Source organism: Suillus subaureus, assembly GCF_016647635.1.
Source record: "Suillus subaureus strain MN1 chromosome Unknown BJ212scaffold_9, whole genome shotgun sequence".
Lineage (NCBI taxonomy): Eukaryota > Fungi > Basidiomycota > Agaricomycetes > Boletales > Suillaceae > Suillus > Suillus subaureus.
In genome coordinates, this window is record NW_024538565.1 from 1,061,482 (window position 1) to 1,078,093 (window position 16,612).

General features: G+C 48.6%; 8 protein-coding genes across 8 annotated transcripts; 3 read left to right on the top strand and 5 right to left on the bottom strand.

Moving 5' to 3' along the window:
- Positions 1 to 1,608: 1,608 nt before the first annotated feature.
- Positions 1,609 to 3,208, top strand: BJ212DRAFT_1267442 (kinase-like protein; the record flags this gene model as incomplete). The annotated part of the gene is made up of 7 exons (XM_041330664.1): positions 1,609 to 1,818; positions 1,871 to 2,094; positions 2,147 to 2,284; positions 2,336 to 2,489; positions 2,542 to 2,656; positions 2,709 to 2,947; positions 3,005 to 3,208. 7 exons carry the CDS (start codon positions 1,609 to 1,611, stop codon positions 3,206 to 3,208), a joined length of 1,284 nt encoding a protein of 427 aa, XP_041195368.1.
- Positions 3,089 to 5,524, top strand: BJ212DRAFT_1069449 (putative cyclase-domain-containing protein). The gene is made up of 17 exons (XM_041328988.1): positions 3,089 to 3,446; positions 3,509 to 3,656; positions 3,722 to 3,748; positions 3,813 to 3,834; positions 3,894 to 3,980; positions 4,037 to 4,110; positions 4,167 to 4,255; positions 4,307 to 4,571; positions 4,628 to 4,669; positions 4,719 to 4,764; positions 4,817 to 4,852; positions 4,907 to 4,917; positions 4,970 to 4,989; positions 5,048 to 5,135; positions 5,200 to 5,233; positions 5,288 to 5,461; positions 5,522 to 5,524. The coding sequence occupies exons 1-16, from the start codon at positions 3,392 to 3,394 to the stop codon at positions 5,297 to 5,299; spliced, it is 1,056 nt and encodes a 351-aa protein (XP_041195369.1). The 5' UTR covers positions 3,089 to 3,391; the 3' UTR covers positions 5,300 to 5,461; positions 5,522 to 5,524.
- Positions 5,478 to 7,817, bottom strand: BJ212DRAFT_1343335 (uncharacterized protein). The gene is made up of 6 exons (XM_041335222.1): positions 7,616 to 7,817; positions 7,527 to 7,566; positions 7,307 to 7,469; positions 6,480 to 7,254; positions 6,142 to 6,406; positions 5,478 to 6,089 (listed from the first exon to the last, which is right to left on the bottom strand). The coding sequence occupies exons 1-6, from the start codon at positions 7,683 to 7,685 to the stop codon at positions 5,690 to 5,692; spliced, it is 1,713 nt and encodes a 570-aa protein (XP_041195370.1). The 5' UTR covers positions 7,686 to 7,817; the 3' UTR covers positions 5,478 to 5,689.
- Positions 7,818 to 10,195, bottom strand: BJ212DRAFT_1343337 (uncharacterized protein). The gene is made up of 3 exons (XM_041335223.1): positions 10,028 to 10,195; positions 8,957 to 9,975; positions 7,818 to 8,889 (listed from the first exon to the last, which is right to left on the bottom strand). The coding sequence occupies exons 2-3, from the start codon at positions 9,941 to 9,943 to the stop codon at positions 8,296 to 8,298; spliced, it is 1,581 nt and encodes a 526-aa protein (XP_041195371.1). The 5' UTR covers positions 9,944 to 9,975; positions 10,028 to 10,195; the 3' UTR covers positions 7,818 to 8,295.
- A 1,437-nt stretch (positions 10,196 to 11,632) lies between these two features.
- BJ212DRAFT_1069560 (uncharacterized protein) lies at positions 11,633 to 12,286 on the bottom strand. The gene is made up of 3 exons (XM_041328989.1): positions 12,080 to 12,286; positions 11,916 to 11,999; positions 11,633 to 11,840 (listed from the first exon to the last, which is right to left on the bottom strand). Exons 1-3 carry the CDS (start codon positions 12,164 to 12,166, stop codon positions 11,730 to 11,732), a joined length of 282 nt encoding a protein of 93 aa, XP_041195372.1. The 5' UTR covers positions 12,167 to 12,286; the 3' UTR covers positions 11,633 to 11,729.
- An 894-nt stretch (positions 12,287 to 13,180) lies between these two features.
- Positions 13,181 to 13,684, top strand: BJ212DRAFT_1267332 (uncharacterized protein; the record flags this gene model as incomplete). The annotated part of the gene is made up of 5 exons (XM_041330652.1): positions 13,181 to 13,222; positions 13,284 to 13,295; positions 13,345 to 13,433; positions 13,557 to 13,579; positions 13,632 to 13,684. Coding segments are annotated over 5 exons (219 nt in total), but the record flags the coding sequence as incomplete, so codon positions are not given.
- A 1,977-nt stretch (positions 13,685 to 15,661) lies between these two features.
- On the bottom strand, positions 15,662 to 16,033 carry BJ212DRAFT_1446155 (uncharacterized protein; the record flags this gene model as incomplete). Its single annotated transcript, XM_041338200.1, has 2 exons — positions 15,662 to 15,845; positions 15,894 to 16,033. The coding sequence occupies 2 exons, from the start codon at positions 16,031 to 16,033 to the stop codon at positions 15,662 to 15,664; spliced, it is 324 nt and encodes a 107-aa protein (XP_041195374.1).
- On the bottom strand, positions 15,866 to 16,545 carry BJ212DRAFT_1069656 (uncharacterized protein). Its single transcript, XM_041328990.1, has one exon. It carries the CDS (start codon positions 16,398 to 16,400, stop codon positions 16,050 to 16,052), a length of 351 nt encoding a protein of 116 aa, XP_041195375.1. The 5' UTR covers positions 16,401 to 16,545; the 3' UTR covers positions 15,866 to 16,049.
- Between the last annotated feature and the right edge of the window lie 67 nt (positions 16,546 to 16,612).

Consider the following 16,612-nt stretch of genomic DNA (forward strand, 5'->3'; position numbering starts at 1 on the left):
AGACATTCCGAGAGCAGCAGGACGTGGAGGACTACCTTCTGAAGGAAGGAAGTAGTCTCTTCGCCAACGTTGAACGATCTGACGAGCCTTCTCACGGACAACAAGAATTCACAGCAGACTCCTCATCTGAAGATCCTTCCGACTCTGATGATGCAGCGACCCATAAGAATCTCCAACATGGTATTAGTGGACAACGGCTCAATAGGATGGCAGCTGCTGGCTTCCGTACTCGTCTTCAGAGTACCTCAGTGTCAGCCTCAAACAAGGTGACCACAAGATCATCTGCAGTTCGAGTCACACGCCACGCGGCCCAAGCTCGACCCTTGCCTTCTCCAGGCACCAAGGCAATTGCCAGATTGCGAGAGAGGAGAGGGAATTAATATTAATCAACGTTGTCCATATATCACTTAATCAATTGATGCTATGCGCACGGACCACCCGGAGTTACTGGATCCGGAGTGCCTGATTGACTGTTTGTTGCTCTCCACATTCCTCGTCAGCAAGCACAACGACGAGCTCGTTCGTTTTTTGTCTCACTTTCACATCTTTCCCAACGTTTTCTTGTTGATCGTGCGGTGTCCCGTAAACCCAATTACTTTCGAAGAAGATGACTAACGCATCCGCAGGATCAAAGCGGTCTTGGGAGGGTCACGCAGCCGAATCTCACTCGCACAAAAGACACAGAGACGAACCTAGAGACTGGCGGGATGTGCACCTAAAGTCTCCCACAGATAAGCCCAGCAAATCTAGCAGTAGCAGACGAGACAGTGTCGATAAGCGGGAGCCTGGACGGTCCAGAGAAGACCCGAGGAGGCCTAGCGACCATTCTCGAGACCGGGACAGGCGCGACGGCCGTGATCGGGATCGTGACCGTGAACGAGACCGCGATCGCGACAGAGAACATCGCCGTAGAGAAGACGATCGAAAAGATGAACATCGTCGTCGAACTCCACCTCGGAATCGCCGTTCACCTGCACCATCCAATGGACATTCTCATCAAGCTAAGGAGTACTCGGACAAAGAAGAAGGCGAGTAAGTATCAACGAATCCAAGTGTATGAATACTCTTTCACATTGTTTTCTTCTGTCAAGAATTTCTCCTGCGCGTAGCGCCCGCGCAGCATCTCTGACTCCATCTACGCGAGCTCCGTCAGAGGCTACTCATATTCAGAAACTGGTACAACCTACTGCTCCTCCACAACCTGATCCGGAACTTGATCTCGAGATCGATACAGCCGCTGCAGAAGCAGCCACTCGAGCCGCTCGCCGTGCCAGGCGTCAAGCCATTTTAGCCAGGCACTCCGGGATAGCCAGTGCTAATAAGAGCGTCAGCCCTAGCCCTGGGCCTAGTAGTGCGGTCCAACCGCAACCTGTTGCATCTGTGTCTGATACACCTCAGCCCCACAGTACTGTCGATACTTCCGCAAGTTTAGCAGCCGACATCCCCAAAGCGAGGCATGATTCAATGAGTAAGCTTCTTTCCAGAAAACGTCTCGTGTGGATTCATGTATTTTATCATGCAGGCAAACGAGACTCTGCATCCCCACAACCAGATGACAGTATCTTTGAGCTTGCTAAGGACGAGGATGATGAAGATGTCCGTGCTAAGATGCAAGATGGTGCACCGGATCAGATATCTGCCGCAGATTACGATCCCAGCCTAGATCGTCGAGAGGACGAACAAAGGCGAGTCCTTAAAGACGAACCCATGCATGTAGAAACTATTGAGGAAGAAGAAGAGGAGGAAGAAGAAGACGATGTCGATGACATGTTCGCAGCAGCTGTAACCGAGAAGAAGCGAAAGAAAGTCAAGAAAGTTGTTGTACGCTCTCACTATTTTGTCCGTCAACGATGTCTGACCTTGTACGCAGAAAAAAGCAGCACCCGCCCTTATCACGACGACGTTAGACTCTGCCTCGGATCATGAGGGCTATTACCAAGTTATCCTTGGTGAGCAACTTGATGGTGGTCGGTACCAGGTCTTCTCTTCGCTTGGAAAGGGAATGTTTGCCAATGTCGTCCGCGCACGCGTCCTTCAAGATGCTGAAATCAACAAAGAGGTGGCCATCAAAATCATCAGGAGTCAGGAATCTATGTTCGTACACTGTCTCCATATGGTGCTTCTGAGAACGCTAAAGCAACACTAGGCATCGTGCTGGTCTGAAGGAAGTGCAGATATTGAACAAGTTAAAGCAGGCTGACCCGGAAGACAAGAAGCACATTGTCCGGCTAGAGAGAACTTTTGAACACCGCGGACACCTTTGTCTTGTGTTCGAGTCCATGAGGTTGGAGGTTCTTTAATTCTACTCCTGGGTATTTGACAAAAAATTCTCTAGCATGAACCTTCGGGATGTTGTGAAGCGCTTTGGAAAGGATGTCGGTCTGAATATCAAGGCCGTCAGAGCTTATGCACACCAGCTTTTCCTTGCATTGAGTCTTCTCAAGAAAGTCAACATCATGCATGCGGACATCAAGCCTGACAACATATTGGTGAAATTCAATTTAGCTCTGGCAGCTGTCGATTCACTAATGACAAATTCAGGTTAATGAACAGAAGACGTTATTGAAGCTGTGCGACTTAGGCTCAGCATCGGATGCGTCGGAAAATGACATCACCCCCTATCTTGTTAGTCGATTTTATCGTGCACCTGAGATTAGTACGTTGCTTATACTACTGTCGAAGTTAAAAACTAACGTCATTTTACTTAGTCCTCGGAGTCCCGTATGATCCAGCGCTCGATATCTGGTCCATTGGGTGCACACTGTATGAACTATACACGGGGAAAATCCTTTTCCCTGGCCGGTCGAACAATCAAATGCTTCTACTCATGATGGAGCTCAAGGGAAGGTTCAACACTAAAATGATCAAGAAGGCGAAGTTCGGAGAAATGTATTTCGATGAAATGGGCGGGTTTGAGAGCGTAGAGACGGACCGTGTCACTGGTGCCGTGAGTCAATGTGATCTCTTATCAATAACCTTCCGCGTCAGCTGATTGTTTCACCAGAATGTTGTCCGCAAAGTTCACATCTCCAAACCTGGTCGTGACCTCCGTGCCCGTCTCATGCCACCTGTATCAGTCAAGATGAAGGATGACGAGATGAAGTTGCTCACCTCGTTCATCGATTTGTTGGACAAGTGCATGGCACTTGATCCAGCAAGGCGGATTACTCCCAAGGAAGCGTTAATTCATCCATTCATCAGGGGATAGGATTGCCATCAGCATCTTATCTCGCGCCTGTACTACGTTGTTCCCGTGCCGTGTATTTATATTCATCCTGTTCTCATCAGTATAAATTACACCTCTGATACGTCTGCTGGTCCAGGTGTGACAAGGTACGACGATAAGGGAATCTCATTACTCCACGCGTAAACGAGGGGTATATACTTACCAATGTGTAGATACTTCTCCAATCAAGCGGCAACAGTCATGGCATCTCGTTTGAAACGTATGTTCTCTCAGAAGGGTGGAGAGAGATGAGGTGATTGCTAATACCGAGCCTATGGATAGTCGGAGTGCTCCCTACATTCGATGAACTACCAAGTTTTCATGATTTCAAAGGATGTGCGTGGGACGTATGGGGCAAGGACGATGAGCTAGGCACAATTAACCTGCTCACCCCCGAGGTAGTAGCACGAGCTGCTCAAGAGGAGATTCGGTGCGTTTATCTCAAAAGAGACGAAACGAATGATAACCAATAATGTGTCTTGTCGTCAATGATAGTCTAGGGCGCACAGTTTCATTGAATTGGTGCGAGCAATATGGCTCTGCGTAAAGACTGAAATGTTTAGGACCCTACAATACTACAAACTAGGCCAATCCACTTCCCCTCGAGGGTAAGCGGATCCGTGATCGCCGCGTTTTCATTCAGTGTTCATTGATCTTCGCTTGCCAGCCCGTTTTCGGGCGTAAGATTCCATCCATCACTACCTTTGGAAAGTACGGCCCCACCATACCTGTCCGTGATGACATTATCCATATCGTATGTCCCCTTTCAGCCAGCCTGACGGATGGCACTTCACTTAGCTAAATTTGCAGAACACACAATCGGGTTCTCAGTGGGACGGCTTAAAGCACTATGGGTTAACAGAATACAATGTGTTCTACAACAAGTATATTGATTTCGTACATTGAGAACTTCGACAGCACTCACCGCGGATCTTGTTAGCACTCCCGCCGGAACCCTCTCTGAGGGCGAAATGGAATTGCATGATCCGAGTGAGATCGATCATTCGAAAGTCAAACTTGGGATGCACAGTAAGTCTACAAACCGCTACCCCATATACTATGACTGAGTATTGCCTCTAGACTGGGCTAATCATGGCATATGCGGCCGCGGCGTTCTCCTGGATGTGGTAAGGTACTACACGGCGAATGGCGAGGCCTTACCGTACGATCCCTGGACGAGTCATCCAATTACTGTTGCCGAATTGGAGGCTATCGCGAAGAAGCAAGGGGTTGAATTCCGACAAGGCGACATCCTTCTCCTGCGCGTCGGGTTTACCCAAAAATACTACGCGAGCACTAATGAAGCAAAGGCCAATTTGAGAGGCGGTTCAGAAAAGGAAACATTGTATGCAACCCCATCCGTATCCTAATCCCCCTTTTGCTTAGCGAAGCAAAATATAGCGCTGGAATAGAACAAAGTGAAGATATGAAGCGCTTCCTCTGGTATGCTATTCTCAGACGTTACCAAATAGTGGCCTGATTGTGCCTGCAGGAATAATCACTTTGCTGCTATCGCATCTGACCAGCCATCTTTGGAGGTGTGTTCCCCGCGGGCGTTATCGTAAGTCTGACTACTTAATTGCGTGATAGCGCTGGCCCACGCCAAAGGGAACGCAACTTCACCAGGTTAGTCTAAGTCTCGGTCACTAGCATTATCGCTGAATCCTTGCGGTCTTGCAGACAATTCTTGGGTAAGTTTCAACCTTTCCCAAAATATTTTCACCCCTGACAACGAGATGCAAGCCTTTATGGGATGCCTATTGGTCTGTACTTTATAACAATTTTATGCGTCAAAATCCAATTCTTATTTCCGCCAAACAGGAGAATTCTTTGATCTCGAGGCTCTTTCAGAATTGTGCCAAGAGACGAATCGCTACACGTTCTTTTTCACGTCTTGGCCTTTGAACATGTCAGCCGGGTTTCCCGTTTGTATAGGATTGTATCGCTTAAATAGTATCTTTTTCTTTTTTCAGTCTTGGCGGCGCTGCGAGCCCTCCCAATGCTGCCGTGAGTACTGTACCCCTCATAGATATGCCCTGTCACGTTAATGATTGTTTATAGGCATATTTCTGAGCTGTCTTTACTTGACACGAGTTCCTGGTAGCTCATGTGAGTCGGCTGAGGTGTAAGTTTGTGAAGGTTGAGACGTGTCAAACAAACATAGTTGTGGTTATATGAATCGTAGCTGTCACTAAACGACGAAGGGTTGCAATTGACCCTATGCAATGTATCTTTGTAAATGTTACCCTGCTGATTCAATCGTGTCCACAAAAACTAAATCTTCTCAATCCTCAGGAACGTAGAATTACAGAAAAATATGTGGTATTTGTATGATAGTGGCATACCCGCTCGTTTATACTCCAGAGCGTTTCATATCGTCATGATCAATAGTATACTTAGAATAATCCTACGCGGAAGGATACCATGAATAGAACCAAGGGTACCACACCAGCCAGAACAAAGTCACACGGCCAGACTATGCCGTCTGCCGTCATCAGCTTCAAGTGCACGACGGACGGCACTATGATGTGCGCTCCGTCGACGTCCCTCAACGTTGACCCAACCATTGATGTTTCCGTATTCGGCATCAGCTTGGGCGCCTTCGCTTTCGTCGTCGTCTACTTCGACCTGAGGGCGCGACTTCTTCCTTTTCACGACAGTATTTGCGGTAGCCGAGGACGACGAACTTGTCGTGCCGGACGAAGAACGAGCAACAGGGATTGAAGTCTTGGACTGTGAAAAGCCTTCTGAGGACGGTCTGCGCTCAGGATCATCACTTTGAACACTAGTCGTGGATGATCTCTTCTTCAGCCCTAGAGCGGTTGTAGGCTGCATCGGTGGACCATCAGGTTTCCGCATTTTCCTAGTGGTTGAACCGTTAGTCACAAGGAAATCATGTAAGGGATGGGACTCACGTGTTGAGCTTGGGCTCAGCGTAATTGACGCTTTTCCGTGTACGACGTTCGCGCCCTCCCACAGGGGCTTCTTCAGAAGTGGAAGCACATGGCGGAGGGATCGGACTAGAAGATGTTTGAGGTGTCGGTAACTGTGAGATCTGAGATATCGTTGGAGGAGGGGTGGTAGCTGGCGTGGACAAGAAGCTCCGGGTTGTTGCCAACGACGTGACTCCGGATATTGGCGTTGCTCCATCCGTATCAGGCGTGTGCTGTCGATCCCGATCTACGAATCGATCAGTCAGAGAAGATACGATCGCATACGTCCGCATTTCACGTTGCCTGAACGTGCGCCGTACCTGATGCATTAGTGTCCAACGGTGGTAACATAGCACGGCTTCTCGGTGAGTTTGTGACATCCTTGAGGCCCGAGTAGTCCTCGTGTCTTCGTCGTTTCCTCTCCTGCACTCGTGAAGAAGTAGCAGCCTCACCCTCTTCTGATGGTAGCTCCCGTTCAATCTGCTTCATCTTTTTCTCCCTCTCTTTCTTTGTTGGTTGTACGTAGTCCATATCATCATCATGAGCCGGTGGTAGTCTCGATTTCCTGACAGCTTCTCGTTCCTCGTCGTCCTCAGCCAAACCAGCCTCCCTACGAGCAGGAGACCCAAAGGCGGGACTTGCAGCTCTCGGTGGAGTTACCCTATCACCACCATCCGTACTTACATTGAGAAGCCCACTCTCCCTTCTCCCCGTTTTCCTCTTGTTCGACGACCCTCGTTCCTCTGCAGAAGCTTGCGGTGGCGTTGGTAGTGGCGGAGGCGAGGAAACTCGGGCGGGTAATGGCAAGCGGGATGCTGCGAGTCTTGACTTGGTTTTTCGCCGAATAGTAGGACTAGGTATATGCTCTGCCTCCTCTTCATCTCCTTCCGGAGAAGAGGCAAATTCTTCGTCTTCGTATATGCCTGGTATGTTGGGCGCACGCGAAAGCTTGGGCATTTGTGGTGACGCATTGGGATCTACGAACGGTCGACGAGCTCTGGATGCTGATCTGACTTGTTTGGCGGGAGAAGCTACCCCGGGAGCAATACCAAGTGACTGCCGCAAAAAAGTCAGATGTTTGACTAAATTAGCAGTCTAGCTGGATCTCAGCGACGGCAGGTGGGTCTTCGGGGTATGGAACACTCACCGCAGCATCAGCATCAGCCATTATTTTCCTGGACTTTTCCTGCTCTTTCTTCAGTTGTGCCGTGAGCGCAATCTCGGATGCTCGTAGTCGGAGGTTCTCGACGTATAGGGTGGATATTTGAGCGTTAAGTTCCTCGATACGGACGCTGAGAGTCGAATTAAGTCTGGTATCATACAGTGAGCTGTTTCTGAATTAGGTCAAACTTGACAGGGCAACCTACTTGGTGATGTGCTTATTGGCAAGCAGGAATTTCTTCTTAACTGAATGCCACAGACGTCAGTCGGACCCAGGGCGACATAAATGACATACAGTTTTCAAATTCACTAAGAGCATCGTTCTGACGGACGTTAAGGGAAAGGCGTGAGTCTCGTCTGCTCATCGTGGGCGGCGACGAGGACAAGCTCTGTGGCTGTCTCGGTCGTGGTCGTGGTTGGGTGCAACACGCGCTGTTATCGAACAATACTACACCCACGTGATCAAGACGCGTCCCCAATATGGAAGTTCGGTATCTCATTCTGCCTCAAGGCAATGATGGATGCATTCTTCCCTTCAACCTTCCTTCTAGGGCCCAGGCTCGATTTGAAACTATGATTTTATTCCTAGTAAAGCAACAAGTCGCGACTAAAATACACAAGAGTGGAGTACAACTGGTCAGCAGCTTGCACGTTCGCGGGTATTGCCTGAGGCTATGTTGTGATAATCACTGTTCCTGGCTGGCTTCCGGTTCTTCCACTGACGGCACATCGCGCAACCATCCACCAAAATCCACGTCCTTCTCTAATAATTCGCTAACACGGTCAACGTGTTTTTCCACATCAAACTGGGAGCGATAGCCCCCTCCAAAGACGCCACTACTCATCCCGTTGTTACACGAACCTCCAGCCTGGGTGGAGGTGAACTGCGGGAGAAATGCGTCTGGATTTTGAGCAAATGACCGCATTGGGCTGACAGGCGAGTGAAGAAGGAGGTTGTGATTGGACGTAGGGGAATCAGACTGGCCCCGAACCCGGGGTTGAGAAGTAGGACTTTGCAGGCGAAGGGTTTTCCTTGGCGGCATGTGGTGAAGGCTCACTCTCGGCGCGAAGTATATTTTGCAAAGGAGGCCTTTGACGTATCTTCGGTTGAGGGGTAGCTGCCAGCAATTCAGTGAGAGTAGGAAGTCTACCTTCACCACGAGGGGAGGCTGGCATAACTGCACGTTTCGACGTTACCTCTGGCACATTTGCCGATTGGGTCGGTGGTCGAGAGCGGAAGGCTGAATTTTCTCCAGGGGGGGACCGTAACCGTTGCTTCTTCGAAGTGGAAAATACTATATCATGCAAAGAAGACGGTGATAGAGAGCGTTTGTTTATTTGTCGCCCGTCGGAATGTAGCGGAAGCGAAGGGGATATATCAACAGTATAAGGATCTTCGCCGAGATGATTATGATCGCCATTTCTGGGAGTAGACGGATGTGGAAGAGATGATGATGGACATACAGGGTAAATCGGCGGGGGCTTTATCCGGACAGGCACCGCGGCGTCATGCCGTGGTTGTGGAGTCGAAGTTTCAAGCTCTGATGGGAAGGATGGAGGAATATACGACTAAAGACAACGTAAAACAAAGGCTGATGAGTTCGATAAGAAACAAAAACCCGACTTTCGCACTCACCGTTTCTGGAAAGTCTGTAATCTTGGGCAAATCCCTATCGGGAGCATGCAAGGACCTCACTGGGGTCTTGAGGCTAGCTTTTTCTGGCCCGTCACCGCTAGGAGCCGCTGGTAATTTGGAGCCGCTGGCAGTATGGTCACCTTTTGGATCTCCGTGGACCCGAAAATTAGGGGGAGCATGTCTATCTGAGCGTCCCTTATTACTCTTCTTACCAGTCACGGTTGCAACATTGCGCTTTACGACCGGAAAACTAAGCGACGAGGATTGGCTTTTATCTTTCGGCAATGCTGTTAGTTTCATCCCTGACTTGGAAGCACTCCTGAGTGCTGGGGTAGTAGACACGGTCTTTTCGGTAACCGACACGCCTTCAGGTGTGGAGATCGTCGCTTGCCACTTTACTACCTTCTCCTTGACATTCTCCATCGTTTTGGGCGAGACCGTTGCTTGAATCATTTCTACTGGCAGCTGATTGGCAGCTAGATCTGATCCGCGGAATGGCGCGACTGCTGCAGTCGATAAATTGTCGGGATGACGAGATTGCTTGGCATTCCTTTTCGACGACCTCGCCTCTGCCCTCTCTTTCTCTAGCTTCAACCAGGTTTCCTCGTCATCTGGTAGTATCCATTCTGCGTTCTCAGCTGGATGCCAGTGTTGGTTTAACCCAGTCATACGATAGCGTCCCCTGACACAACCCATCTTCAACTTCGCGCTGACCTGGGTCCATTTCCTGTCCCCTGAGTCCCCTCTTGCAGCGTCAACTGCCTCGAGGACAGTGTGTTTCAAATTTTCAACTTTTTTGTCGAACGAGGGAGAGCTGGGTCTTGACAACGGTGCAAGTACCTCAGGTTTGGTGGCAAGAAAAAGATGAATGTCGCGTAGAATCTCGGCAGTGGACAGCTGATTGAGTTTATTGGATGAGGACGCGCCCTTACGCCCTGTTGATCTGCGTTCGAGAGACGGTGGAAATACTGGTGTATAAAGCGACATTGCTACTATAAAGCACCGTCAAATTGAATGTTCTGATTGATGTTAGTGAGACTAATTTGAGTCCGTAATAAAAGTATCACAAACTAATGAGTGCGCCAACATTCAGAAGGGGACCAAACTGATTTCCCTTTAAATATTCGCCAGTCGGTGTTGCGTCGTTGTGTTCGCTCGATGTGCCTCAGCTAGCAAGTTTGAAGACAAGTTGGAGGCGGCAAGCGCAAGTGAATCAAACATCTGAGAGGCATGCCACATCCGGCCCAGCGGACTTTGAAAATCCACACCCTCAGAACCACCCGCCACAGTCAGGCCGCCGAATTCCTTTATTACAATTATACAGGATCAAGCCCATCAGCACAGACAAGCACACACCCACTCGTGAACACTGCTCAAGGTGAGTGCGTCTCACCGCCCTACATACTCACGAAAGTTTGCTTGCATCATCAGCGTTGCCTCATGGTGTTTGCAGACAGTGCCACATAAAACACGCAATGATCCATTGTGAGCCTTGCAGCTCTCACACCTTACCGCCTCATTATGCTGGAACAAGCATGTTGACACAGTCAGTAGGAAATATAACCTCTAATCAATGCTGATAATTTCTCCAATGTGTCCTCGAGTGATTATTCAAGGGTGCGGCTAATTGACGCCGCCGCCACAGTGGCGCACCGATCAATGCAAGTCCTGCGACTCATCTTAGTTTATCCTATACGGCCCACAGGTTGGTTACCCTTGGCGGCGTGTCCGAGAATTCAATATATCGACTTATCTGAGGTCGCGATCCCTGACCTAACATATCTACCTTAGCGGAGCTCGTTATCTACGAGATAACTCGCTGATCATCGCCCAGATTCTCTCCAGCGCATGTACTAGAGTCTCTGAGTCAGAATCTATCCCAGGATAATGGAACGGACACTGACAGTGAGTGACAGCCTGACATTGGTGTGTAGGTGCCTGAGTTGTGGAGTTAGGTTTCTGTAACCCTCCACTCACCAAAGGATAACTGTTGTTAGGTAAGAGTCCTACGGTTGGCGCCGAAATTGTACCTCGAATATGCCTACATGCGCCCATTCCCGGTTCTTCCTCGGGGCTCAAACTCAGCTCAAATATCTAATTTTTCAACATTCTGTGGGTAAATGCAGGGTTCAAAAACATCTCCCCTCGGTTCTAGGCGTGCACCAGAATAGAGTCCTGAAGGCCATTCTCGACCAGGATGTTGTCTTCGTGTAAAGTTGGAACATGCACAGCTTCGCAGCGCAGTCAACATAGGACTCTCGGCTTCTAGCAATATTGCCCCGTCCTTCTCGCTCTCACTTAAACTTGGACAACTTGAATTACTCAGTTCAACTAAGTGTCATTTATGTTTACATCGATCGCGATAAATATAGCGGTCCTGAACGCCGTGACCCACAACCACAATCAATGGTCACACAAGCGATACAGGAGACATTTAAGTCTAACGAGTATCGGCTCCTTGATGACGCCAGCCACACCGAACCCAACCTTTTTTTTAATCAGCGGTATCAATCCATAATGCTAACGAGCGGCGACGGTGAGACACTCGGGCTGATGATCAGATGTTGTTACTGCACTTGATTGATCGAGAAAAATGTAAAATATACGTCAAAGCCTAAGCAAAGGACACCCTCTTGCGAGGCACACGATCCTGTGCGTTACCTGACGGGCTTGACTTTTGATGGACCGCGGGCCCCGGGTGCTCTTTGCGCTTTTTTATTTTCTCCCTTTTCAGCCGAGCCCGCTGGTTCGCGATGGTAGCTTTTACCTGCTCCTAGAAACCGTGTAAAAAATAATTGCACACCACGCACAGTCTTTGATGATTTACCAATTTCTTTTTTGTCCTGCTTTTTTGATGTGTACGCACGGATCGGGGCTGACCAGCCTAAGAATCGGAATGATTTATGATGAGAGAGGGATGTATCGGGGAATTTGCAGGCTGAGAACGTGATGTACCCACCTGCGGTTGATGATGTCTCTCAGCCTTAAGCAACGCTTTATCCTCCTGTGTCTTGCCGATTGACACCGCTAGCTCCAAAGAATCCTAACCGTAAAGACTTTCATGAGATAATCTCTGGCCGAAGATCGAATAATGGAAGCGTTGTGTCAGAACGAGCGCCCTACCTTGCCGTGTTCATGAAAAACTTTCCTCTTCTTCTGCTTCAATGTTGATAATGGGGGTGTCACGACAGGCGGTCCTGATTTCGTCATAACATGGGTTTCCCGTGTCAACGAAGGCGCAGAACAAGGAGGCGTTCAAGTGGATTCGACTTGAAAAGGATTCGGACCGATGACTCAGCAGAAAGATAGTAACGTCACAACCTTCTCGCAATCAATCGCCTTTTGAAGCGCCGGGTACCAGCTATTAATTATCCTTTGTCACAGTGTCTGTTCATCATATGAAGCAACAGGAGATTGGCGCAAAGCAACTAACATCACCGGTAGACAACCGGTAGACAGCCATATTCCAATGGAAACGACTCATAGGATTATGTGACTATTTTTTCAGCATCTCTTCATCTGTGGTCCCGTTACAGTCAAATGCAGGGGACAGCCTGAGTGCATCTTCAATGAATGCCGGCAACAGAGGGTCACCGATAGTACGACATCTTCCAAATTCACGCGTGCAGCTCAAGCTTTCTCTTCAATTGTTATACCAGGGTAGTCATTCCTGCAAATCAAGTAGTTTAACTTTCTTCAGGTATTGACAGTATACAATTTAGCCTTATATATGGTGTCACCAACTTTACTTACTTCATGCCGCAGGTGTGGCCGAATCTGGAGTTGATCCCCGGGTTCAAATTTGTACCCGTCTGGGCCTTGTTCCTCATACGATTAGTCGTTCTCGAGAAAAGGTCCTGCGAAAACGCTATCAAATGACGCACGGCGACACCTCTCGTTTTGGATGGCTGGGCAACCTGTTCAAGTTCTCCTTGTGCACAGATGAGCCACCAAATTCAAAAATGCATAATCCGCTTTAGCACCCTGAGCAGACACGCTACGTTCGTTTCATTGCCGTGTATGCTACATAGCCGCCTATTGGGGGATGGATAAAAGGGCAGGCGAATCTTTGTCAAGGATCACCCACCATCGACTAGATCTCTTCTACAACACTCATCTATTCACCAACCACTCTCAACCACTATCAACCACTACAATGTGCTGCTGGAGACAGTATGTGCAGTCCCAAAATCCCCCTGTGGTTTTACTGACCCTCTCTTCAGCGTTCGCAACGTTTACCTTCGCTGTGGACACGCTTTCAACCTCGTAAGCATCACACAGATGACTCTCAGTAACGGGGCTAACACCAACGACTTTCCTACGCCAGCCGGATGAATTGGTGAGACATCACAGCACAACGATACAAGCAACGTCTAAAGCTTTTGCAGATCGTCTGTGACAGTTCCAAATGCAGGTTCAGCCCTAACCATCCTGCCACCTGCGTTCCGCCCTCGTGCAAGCAGACGTGCTGCCAGTAGTACGTACACACGACTCATTTACGATCACGATGACTGACTTGCATGATGATGAAACTTTTTCACTCCCGCTCCACTCGCATTTCGGATATCACCGCCACCCTGACGACTCGTCCGATCATTAGTCGCCAGTACCCTCAGCAATATTGTAAGCTCACGATTGCTATCCTCGCCGTTGTATCTGACAGCAGAAATGACAGCCCCCAACATCAATAGATTCTGCCCCGGATGCGAGCAGGCCGGGCACCGCTGAGCGCCGGATATCATTGTGAATATCTTATTCCGCGCCTTTAATTCTTAGAGCCAAGGCCAAAGAGCCCTTTCGTTAATTATTCCATGTGTCATATTATCTATAGTGTATCACCTAACATCGGGATCGACTACATACGTGTACAGTCCGCTTTCTTGTAACTGAATATCGATTGATCTGGAATTTGTTAAAATTTGTCCGATCGAGGAACGTTGCATGGAGCAACTGAATAGGATTGGGGTGTGCCGTAGCTCGCCGAGTCAGCAAATGAAACCTAAGAGCAAAATAAAATTCAGGCCACTTACATACATGATGATCCTCATGGTCCCTTGACCAAATATGATGAGCCAGGAGTCAAATCATCGTGGCGCACGATAGTCAAACGGAAATTAGTATTTTTTCCAGATCGCAACCGCAGTCTGTCATTCCTGTCGTCAGATTAAGTTTATACAATGCCATATGGTACTTCATTGGTGAAGTAATGACTTTGTTCCCCCCTTGAAATTTATCGTAAATTGATTAGTCCACGTAGGCAGCCGTCGTGTGGTCAGGGCACGTGGTGGACTGTATTTGGGCATAGCAGGTTAATTGGTCTTTGCCATCGGTGGAACTGACGTTAAGGTGCGGCCGCCAGTCGATCTTGAGTTAGAGTTTGCATAAAGTACTTCACCATTCGCTTGACAGGTTAGTATTAATAAAGGAAACGCTGGTACGAACTCTGTAGGCGTAGGCGCTGAGCCTTATCCTGGGGAACCGTATCCGTAAACCTACTCAACATTCAATGTTTCCATTCACATGTACACATCTCAGGACGTCCGTGAACTGCCGGCTAGCCGAGCTGACAGCAGATAGTCATTAATGGGGTCCCCGTTACTTTGACTGGTTCAGTTGAGCAATCGCCTGGACTGCGTCAGTAATTTCGAGGAAAGCCTGACAGGCACTGATAAGTTGTTATGATTGTGTTGCAAACCTTCACTACCATGTGTCGTGCTGTAATTGCACAGCCGCGGAGACTGAAGTTGTAGGAACTCAGAACCGGTACCATGGAGAGAGCCTGTACTTAGATACAACAAACGTCATGATGATTTACGTACCTTTTTAGGCAGCCCTGAACTTGGCCTCAGGAGGATGGATACACAAGCATAAGCGGTTTTGAATTCGATAGCCTCCACAAGATTTCTACCCTCGATCTCAACTGCAGTCTCTAACCTTACATGGGAAGCGTACAAGGCAATATAGTATTAATTATAATGAAACGACCTTCCGGCGAGACGGAAGTTTTGGACAGATTGACAGTGCCCGTCTATTATTAATCCCCCGCACATCACCAACCGACGATGTCGCATCAGACCGGAACAGACAGCTGAACAGCTGAAGTTTACGTTTCAGTGTCGCGCTACTATTTTCAACTGAATTGAAGGCGTGCATTGCTCCCGTAAGATGTGATGCTGAACGTCAATTATGTTGCCGAGATCCAGCTGAAGCCCACGCCTCCAGTTGCGTTGGTCCATTTTTTTTGGAAATGGAAGACAAGAAAGGTTTTTGCCGATAGCAGTTTTCATCAGGTGATGTACTCATCGCCCAGAATTGTACGGATAATTAATAGTATGTTAGCCGACCATTCAGTCAAAGGCGCTCCGTTCCTCAACTTCTCTCGACTATTACCTGTGCGTCCCAACGTCATTGATGTATAGCGCCAGAATTGTGGCGAGCTGGCGTCGCTTGCGGGAATAGTTATCCTTGTTTAATTTCTATGACACTATCAGGTATTGTAGAATTTGCCCCGGGCGTGGTGGTATGCAGCTCAGAGCAAATTAAGTAGATTGGCAATACGATGACAGTACATCTGCGAAAATCAAATCGTCAGCTACAGTTACAGTGATGGAGCAGTAGGCGTACAAGAGATGTGAGTTGCATGAATACGTCTAGTATACGCCTGTAATATCCTTGCATGGTAACTGTGTTCCGTCTCATACAAGTTTAATCTTTCATCTCCCAGCTAATGCCGCAGCCGCATCCACCCTTCGCCTGCGGGTTCGCCGCGATGCGAAACGAACTCCCGATGAGCTCAGTAGCGAAATCTATTGTAGAGCCATTGAGAAGTCCGAGTGAGACAGCGTCGATATAGATATTTGATGGAGTTATAGCGGGATGTGTGAAATGGCTGGGGATACCGATTAGAAATAACGCAACTATTGTGTTGTTAACGCACTAGTCTTCTGCATGTCGTTCAGAAGCAAGCTCCATTGTATACTGGTAGCCGTGACATCCTCCTGACTCCACTGCAACGCGCAGACCTGCATTGGGGCGGTGCTCTCGGGTAGCTATAGATTTCAGTTGCTTCGGTTCCATTGCAGTTCAGAAGACATTAAGAGTTGATTAGAAGCACATAACACACCTCCGCAGCTCGGTTTGTAAGTTCTAGCTTGATATCCTCTTCGGGTATTATATCTAAGTCAAGCTCCTGTGCTTTTAGTTCATCTGGAGTTGGAGCAAAAAATATAGATGCGGTGGACTTTGGAACATGAGCGGGTGCCGGGGGGGCTGCACGCGCGATTGAGGAGGATGCGAATGACCGCGTCTTATGCAGGGCGGAGCCGGTCTTCAAACTTGCTATCGGCGTTGAGACTATCCCAGAGCGCATATAATTGTCTGCGGCATGTCGCATACATGTCGACGCCCTAGCGAGCACCGAAAGTGCAAATCTTGGTGTGCTCATCGTTGTTTGTTGGTTAGAGGTAGCTGTCAGCGATGATGACCAATGAAACGGACCTCACGTGATCAAGATTCCGGCCTTACGAAAGCATTTTAAGGGCCAACATATGGGGTACGGTAATCTTTTAATGGGCCATAAGCCTTTAACGTCTTACGTTGACGTAGGCCACCGCGGCACTAAATTTGTAGTCTTGCATGTAAGGTCTTCTAAGACAC